Source organism: Mus caroli, unplaced genomic scaffold (assembly GCF_900094665.2).
Source record: "Mus caroli unplaced genomic scaffold, CAROLI_EIJ_v1.1 scaffold_9520_1, whole genome shotgun sequence".
Taxonomy (NCBI): Eukaryota; Metazoa; Chordata; class Mammalia; order Rodentia; family Muridae; genus Mus; species Mus caroli.
In genome coordinates, this window is record NW_018388967.1 from 6,748 (window position 1) to 15,576 (window position 8,829).

The 8,829-nt window shown below is 39.8% G+C and overlaps 1 protein-coding gene across 1 annotated transcript; it reads right to left on the bottom strand.

Moving 5' to 3' along the window:
* Positions 1-300: 300 nt before the first annotated feature.
* Positions 301-1,279, bottom strand: LOC110287875 (vomeronasal type-1 receptor 4-like). The gene has a single exon (XM_021154379.2). It carries the CDS (start codon positions 1,277-1,279, stop codon positions 341-343), a length of 939 nt encoding a protein of 312 aa, XP_021010038.1. The 3' UTR covers positions 301-340.
* Positions 1,280-8,829: the final 7,550 nt, after the last annotated feature.

Below are 8,829 nucleotides of genomic sequence, written 5' to 3' on the forward strand. Positions count from 1 at the left end.
CCCTTCTAGCTCCAGTCAGCACGTAGATATCTGGTGATCTCTCTAATTTCTAAGGCACAGGACATGCACATGTTGCACAGACATCAATGCAGACAAAGTATTCATTCACAGTAAATTAATACAAACAGAAAAGTTTGTAAAAATCCCTTCAAGAGTGGCAAGTGGAGAAGGAAATGTCTATACCAATGTAATTGACTAAAGTCTTTCTCTCTCTCTCTCTCTCTTTCAGTTCAATGCTGTAAGTCACCCGGAAGACTGTCTGACAACAATAACATGCTTAAACTCTTCTGTGGAATTTTGTCTTATCCACAATACCAGAGAATTGAGATATCTTTGACACCTATTGGACATTTAAATGAGAGTGACATTTTCTCAATTTCTCCCACTGAGCATGCCAACATTCAACCAGAAGCCCGTCCTTGTGAATCAGCACCAGAGGGCTAAAAGTTGCATAACCAAGGGTCAGAAATTCTTCAGTATTTGCCACCAATGTATTGTCCCTTGAGGAGAGACTAAAAATTAGGGAAAAGGCACAATCTGTCCAGTAGAAGAAAACAAAACAGAGCATCAGAAGGAAGACACTTTGAGCAGCTCTCAGCTCAGGGGGAGTTCTGTAGAGAAGTTTGGAGGTCTGAAGGTAGAGGATATGCTGGTGGTGTTTGTGGAGAAGAAATACCATGTAGCCACTGGCCCCTCCCATGGCACCCTGAAACACTGCATCTCTGAGGACCATGAGAGTGAGAAATATCCATTTTACTTCCTGATTTTCTAGCATAAAATAGCAATAGTTGTTACTATTCTTAAGCTGTGATATATTCAGACCTGTACTTGTGATGGAATGGATTAGGTTCATACTTATTAAAGCATTGAGTATCCAAAAGTATAGGAAGAATAAAAGGATGTGCCATGCAGACCTTGGCCTTAGTCTGCTCCACCTAGATGCTCTGGGACTGATGATGATGGCCTGGACCACAGTGAGGAGACTGCTGGTGCAGATGGAGAGGCCACGGGCCACCCTCCCCAGGTAAACAATGATCTTACAACCTATGGCATCTAGGAAGTTTCTCAAACCAAAAGCTACTACTGTCTTTGGCAATCCTTTTGTAAGAAGGATTATGATGTTTGTAAAAGCCAAGTGGATGAGAATAAGGTGTACGGATTTCTTCTCAGGGCTTCCCCACCAACTGAACATATAATTCACAGAAACAGACATGTTCCCCAGAGTGCCAACCACAGTTATAAAGGTGAAAAGAATTTCTTTAATATATTTTAAAACCATTTCCTCCTTCCTAGTTAGAAAAACTTGTATCCAGGATGCATACAGTTCTGAAGAAAACCTCAGTAATTCTAGACATGGATCCAATCAGCACATTTTGCAATAGCATTTTCTGAAGTTCACAAAGCAGCCATAGACACAGTTAATGTTGCAGATTAGGTCCCTGAAATTTCTCCTGTTTACTGTAGCCTCTGGCGTATTTTGTGTGCTTTGACAGGTGATATATGTATCTGGTATTCAAAGCAAAATTTAAAGAAGAATGATTTTGAGCTTTGCACCTTAATTGACAACTTCAACATTGCTTCTGTGTGTGTGTGTGTGTAGGTGTTTGTGTGTCTGTCTATCTGAATGCATGCATTACCCTTGTTATCACTTAGCATTGTGTAATTGAATTCCAAATTCTCCTAGCCAAAATAAATTCTTCCTCTGATTCTCATTCTATTCATTTATATATGACCAGCCAATTCCCAAAGCCCAAGGTTTGCACTGACCCCGTCTGCTTTCCTCACACTATATGTAGAAGCTGGGAAACCCTGCAGGTCAACACCTGCAGGATCTTTCATATATATTTACTTTAACTTTCCCATCTCTCCTCCTTTGTTTGATATTCCTTTCTTATAACAACTTGAGTAGTACAATTTCTAGAATTTCATTTGACAGCAACGCTTTATAACTTCATTTTCGTCATCTTAATATGTTAAGTTGTTGTAGTAACCATTATGTGATTTCCATTTGAATGAATGTTTGCTAGGTATTTTTAAAGATAGTCCTCCATGTTGAGTCAAATTGTGTAACCTTTTCCAATAAAGCCCCCATTTAAAGGTGAATTACCAAAAGATGTCCTGAAAAAATAGTCCTGTGTGAAAAATGTATGTAACTAACAGGTTGCAGCCAGGAATAGTGCCCTGTAGAATTCTGGGATGTTTCCTAGGAGAGTGGGTAGCAGGGGGCTGTGATCCCATTGGATGACTCAGAGCCTCTGTGACCCCAAGGTGGGACCTCAGCACATCTTATAGAGCATGCAGCAAACTTGTACTAGCTGTTGCTGCTGAGAGAGGTGGAAGAAGGGGAATAATGAGTTGTTAGGTGCTGCCCTGAAATGAATGAAGTTTTTGAGTTATTGGTTCTTAATCTGTCTGTATGAAGTAGCATACAATAGGTTGGGACACACAGTTGTGAGCAGGGACTCTCCAATCTAAGAGGTCATGGTGTCATTTGCCTTTGTGAGGCATTGTGAACAGCAGTTGTTAGTTTGCTTTACAATCTCCTTATCTTTTCTTTTCCAACCTGTTTGTCCTGGCAGAATAATTTGTTCTACATCAGTCAAAGCTGATTCCAGGACTAGACCTCTTCTGAATGTTGCTATTCATGTTTAAAATCTCCTTTTTTATTTCTCAAGTATTTATGGTAAGGTAAGCTTTGGGCACCTTTTCTAGAATCTGAGGAATCTGGATGCTTCAGTGGCTCCTTCCTGCTAACCTCACAGGATTGCCTTAAATGTCTTTGTCCTTCTGATCTCATACCTGAACTTTAGGAAACTAGCCTTCTTGCTGGATTTCTTTTAGGTGGCTTCATGACTCCAGAAATTTCAGTTATTCCTTTTCAACTGCCTCTGAACAAATGGGTAAATGATACCTATAGCAGTGAATTTTGGAAATCACAACACCGTTCTGAATATCTGCATTAATAAAGTAAACTCTAGACATTAATAAATAACTAACAAGTATTCATTATTGATTTTTAGAATGAACATTTAAAGATTGAAATCTGAAAAAATTGCTGCGATCAATAACACCAAGTCCTGATGGAAAAGACTAACATTTTTCTCTCTTTGTTTAATACTAGCTTTCCTGGGGGCATCCTCTATTTCAAGTTGTCTATTTCCAAACTTTAAATCATATTTGAGTCCAGCATCTGAAGCTCTTGATAAATGATTCATTTCTACTAAAGGAGTCTGTCAGAAATGATAAAGGAAATTAAGTTCAAAGACAGGAGGACTTGTGTTAAGATAGACGGATGGTCCCATGATGGGTTTAACCCCACCTCCTAAATATGAGGTAGACTGTATTCATCTATCCTGATTTTCTAAGAGCAAGCCAAAAAATAATCATACAAAACAAAACAAAAAAAAGATTGTTGCTCTTTGCTGCTTAGTTCTGGGGCAAAGGTAAGATGAGCTGTTTCCAGATGTACAAGTTCACAGCCTGGATCCTTATTGCAGAAAGTCTCAAGATGGTCTTGATAACTACTACACTTTGTGATTCATAATTCTCCATATGCACCAGGCAGAAAATGATGGAAGTTGAAATAAGTATTTATAATAATTGGTGATAGAATCAAGAGACTTTAGGATGAATCCAGAAGGAAATCCTTCAAGTGAGAAATTATATAAGTATTGTGAAAGAAAACGTGCACCAACAATTGAAAACTAGAAATGTATCAGAAGTGAAAAGTACAAATTTTACAAACACAAGTGAGTCTGTTGGAGTCACAGTAAAGCTAAATGGAGTCAAAAATATGAACGTAAAATTTTCTTTTGTAATTTTTAAATTTTTATTTATTTATTTATTTATTTATTTATTTATTTATTTATTTATTTATTTATTTTGAGACAAAGCCTACCTCTGTAAATCATTGAAAAACAATTATTTTTCCCTTAGTCTCTCTAGTGTTGACATTCCTGGGATATTTCATTACTGTCTCACATTGATAATAGATATCTGAAAATCTTGTATATCATATTGATTCCTCTAATAAAGGTAATGACGTTTCATGTGTAAGGTAGACATAATCTGTGAGGTGGTACCAGTGTGAGAACATCCTGAGGTGGATCAGGTCTGTCAAGTGGAATAATGAGCACTTTGGAGAGGGTTAGTGCTCAGTGTGTTAGCCACCGTTCTGTATCACATAGGACCGTTGAAATGAGGTCTCAAATGAGCAGGATTTGCAAACACTTAACAAATCATCCTAGTTTTTAGTTTGACTCATGTTATGATTAAATATGATGAATTGAACAAGCATGCTCTATATGTAACTTTCATGAATTTTAATACTGTCTTATTAATAGTTCCTAAAGATATGGAAATAACATCATTAAATATATATTTTTTAAATTGGCCTATAGGCATGTACCCACAGATAAATCAAATTTAGTTGGAAATTTCCAGTTGAACTTCCAACTTATAATGATATGTTAGATGTCCAATCTTGTACTCAATTTCAAATGTATCATTCAGAAATGTTAATGGGTATTTAAATAAAACTGATGTAAACCACTAAAAAAAAAAAAAAAAGGTAATGATGTAAAGACCTACCCAGAGCTCTGTTCTGATTCCAGCCCAAAGATGGACAACAGTTGCCTCAGCATGTCTGTCCCATTTGTGTATCTCCAAGAACTTGTCTTCATTGATCTTTCTGGATCCAGGGATCAGGCTTGATATGGTCAGAAGAAAAGTGGAGCACCCAAGGCTCACAGAGCCTCTAAACTGCTCCCTGTCTTAATCAGAGAGAGACTTCAGCTTTAGTGAATCTCTCCATGACACAGCTGAGGGCATCTAAGATCTTACCTCCATGTACTCACCTGGACCTCTGTGCTGCAGACAGGCTCTGGGGAAGCTCTGGGAAGGTGACACTTGCCAGGTCATATTTGTACTGCCTGGATCTGTGGAGGTCTTGGCTGCCATCAGGTACTGAAGACTTCAAGTTTCATGTTGTCACAGTGTCAGTGGGAAGAGCCTCAGAGCCACTGCAGAGCCTCAGTCCCTGAAGTACAGCTGCCCTCTCTCCCACAGTTACAGCATCTGTTTTGCTCAGAAGTTATTTGCAGCTTCATTAGGGTTTAATTATTTTGAGAGGAAGAATGTGAAGGGAGAAAAGTAACAACTAACCATGTTTCTGTGTACTGAGCTTCCCGAATTCCCAGAGAACTGTGTGTGCTCATTTAGGCCCTGTGCTTGGTCCTTCAGTCTCTGTGAGCTCCAATGTACTTTGCTTAGGTGATTCAGAGGCCTTTGTTTTCCTGGTTACCTTCATCCTCTCTGGCTCTTAAGATGTTTCTGCCTCCTCTTTCAATAAATTCCCTTGTTCTAATATGAGAAAGTTAACGGAGACCTCCCATACAGACTTACTTTCTGAGATTATGCTTTGTGTTTTTATCATCTGCTTCAGGAAGCCTCTATGATGATGAGGCTTCCTGGATAACACACTTATATTAGTATAGAAGAATATCATTTGGAGTCATTTAATTGGTACTTAAAAAAAAATACCAGTCACATTTGGGGTTTGCATAGGTATGTGGATTCTCTAATAAGTCTAGTAGGAAAAAAAATCTGCCCTTAAAGTAAACTTGGCACATTTAAATTATCCTAATAAGTTTATTTCACCATTGCTTTGGCATATTTTTCAGGCCAGACAGATTGTAGGTCAAGATTTTATGCCAGGGTTGCTGCCCAATTTACTCTATTTGAAGCCTGGAGGGGCATCTTTGCACACAGAGGTTGTAAGAAAGCCTGGGATCCTCTGAAAGTAGAGTTATGAGAGGTTGTGAACCAACATGTAGGTGCTAGGCACCCAACATGAGTCTTCTGCCTGACTATCAAGTGCTCTTAATTGCTAAACCGTATCTCCAGCCCCACGAGCAATGATCATTATCCTTCCCATCCATATTAATAACCAGCATGGCTGAATAGAACCCTAAATTCTCACAAGAATTATTTCTGTGAATTTATTTGTTTCACAACATTTCCTTCATCTGGTGCTCATATTTAACCTGTTCACATTCTCCACACCTATGTCTAGAGATGTGAGTATCATTTTGTTGTGTTATTCTCTTTAATTCCTCTCAGACACAACTTGTCTGTGCGATGTCAGTATATATCAAAACTATGTACACAAAAAGTTTGTGGCACATATCTTTTATTTTTGAAATGCAAGAGGAAAATATAGTAAATAAACATTCTGAATAGAAATGTGTCAAGTGACACACTGACCCCTCGTTCTTGTATATTACCCACCAGTGACAAAGACTGCAAACTCTGTGCATACTCTTGAGGTCTCTGGAGAAATAGCACTCTGTAAAAGGATGCCATAAGCTGGACAGTATTTAGATGTTTCAAAAACCCATGTGTATCTCCCAACCTCACAAAAAGGGCTATTGCATACCTCCCCCCTTTGTCTTTTGAGAGTTTCAACATATTTTACTAGAGAACTGTGTATTTGGCTCCCCTGTCAGATACTGGGACTCCTTCACTGACTTTTGAGATAATTCCATTTCTCCTCAGGTAGGAAGGGCAGTAAGCTGTTGGATAGCTTTAGTGAACAGAACTTTTCTACATTTTGGCACCCAAGAAGTACACACAGCAAGTATAGGTGCCTCTATGGGAATTTTACAGCAAAAGAAGCCTAGAAGATTCGTGGTTGGTATACATTTGGATCCTCTGTGTCCTCCTGGTCCAGACATAATAGTATCCTCAGAACTCAATGCCCTTTAATTTTATTTATTTATTTATTTATGTTTTTTTTTTCAAGACAGGGATTCTGTGTAGCTCTGGTTGTCCTGCAACTCATTCTGTAGACCAGGCTGGCTTCAAACACAGAGGTCCACCTGCCTCTGCCTCCCAAGTGCTGGGAATAAAGGCATGTGCCACCACTACCCTGCCCTCAATACCCTCTTTAATGATAAGAGTGCACTACATGAGCTTCAGAAAAGAGCTTCCTTCCATGCTTATAGCTCCTTGTCTTGATGTCTGCTTGTAAATACCATGTGTCTGAAGAGCTGTATTGAGGATGGAGCTCAAAACTCTGGAAGCAAGGCTAGAAGGCAAGGACAAGGTGTCCTAGCAAATGCCCATTTTGTGTGTAGGCACTAAGTAGTGAACAGAAGTGGGAAACAGATGCAGTGGTACACTGTACTTGAGCTATTTATACAATCCTGGACTTAGGACTGCTGCTCTGAACAGAAGCTCTTTTTCCAAACCACAATGGCAATCTCTGAAAGATAACATTTCCCCTGTGTTTTTTTATACATTTTGTGATCACACATCAATGTCTTGAATGTGTTTGGAATTGTCTTACAGGGTTTACTCTTACCTATTCCTTAGTGATTCGTACCCAGCAATACCAAGCACTTACTAGCTTGAGTGAATTGGCTTTGCTCCCTGCTCATTTCCACTTTGTAAGTGACCTTGAAATAAAGTATGCTTCCTGGAATCCTTCTTCTTCACTTGCTCATTGGTTTAAAATAGCCTCATGCACACAGTAAGTGCTCTGAAATAAGTAGAGGAGTCAGTGATAATGGAAGAGCAGGAAGGAACAAGAATGCAAGAAAAGTTTGCAGGTTCTTTTATTTTTATTTTTTTTTTTTAGACAGGGTTGTTCTGTGTAGCCCTGGCTGTCCTGGAACTTACTTTGTAGACCAGGCTGGCCTCAAACTCAGAAATCTGCCTGCCTCTGCCTCCCAAGTGCTGGGATTAAAGGTGTGTGCCACCACTGCCCAGTAAGTTTGGAGGTTCTTACAAGGGTAATACTCTAGCATGTGGAAAAATTCTAATTTCAGGTGTGTTCATGCCCTCCTGCATTTTGCTATGAAGGATGCAACAAGCTAAATTACATGATAGGAATTGTAGCATGGTGGGATAGTGAGTTTCCTGCCCACTTCCTAGAGCCTGACTTCAATTATCTGTCTGCAAAATATTAAATGTAGCTTCCATCCAGTCTGGCCAGCACCGGGGTATCTGGGGCGCAGAGTCAGCTGACACCCGCCAGCTACCCACAAGACCCTCCAAGGGATCTAAAGACCTCTGGTGAGTGGAACACAGCATCTGCTCCAATCCAATCGCAAGGGACCTGAGACTGCATTAATTAGGAAAGCAGAAAACCCAGCCTGATCAGAGACACAAGTCCCTTCTGGTCCACGCCAGCACAGGGGTACCCTGGGCATGGAGTCTGCAGACACACGTAAGGTATACACTGGACCTTCCACGGGATGTTAAGACCTCTGTGAGTGGATCACAACTTCTGCCAGGAAGCAGGTTCGAACACCAGATATCTGGGCACCTTCCCTGAAAGAGGGGAGCCTACCTGCAGAGAGTACTCTGAGAACTGAAACTCAGGAGAGAGTTAGTCTCCCAGGTCTGCAGATAAAGGCTAACATAATCACCTGAGGAACAAGCTCTAACCAGAGACAACTACAACAACTAACTCCAGAGATGATCAGATGGTGAAAGGCAAATGTAAGAATCTTACTAACAGAAACCAAGACCATCATCAGAATGCAACACTCCCACCCCACCCAGTCCTGGACACCTCAACACACCCGAAAAAGACACGGATTTAAAAGCATATCTCATAATGATGGTAGAGGACATCATGAAGGACTTTAATAACTCACTTAAAGAAATACAGGAGAACACTGCTAAAGAGTTACAAGTCCTTAAAGAAAAACAGGAAAACAAAACCAAACAGGTAGAAGTCCTTAAAGAAAAGAGGAAAACACATCCAAACAGGTGATGGAAATGAACAAAACCATACTAGACCTAAAAAGGGAAGTAGACACA

Excerpts from the sequence above, each read along its gene's own strand:
- LOC110287875 (XM_021154379.2), bottom strand. The coding sequence starts at position 1,279 with ATGGTTTTAAAATATATTAAAGAAATTCTTTTCACCTTTATAACTGTG.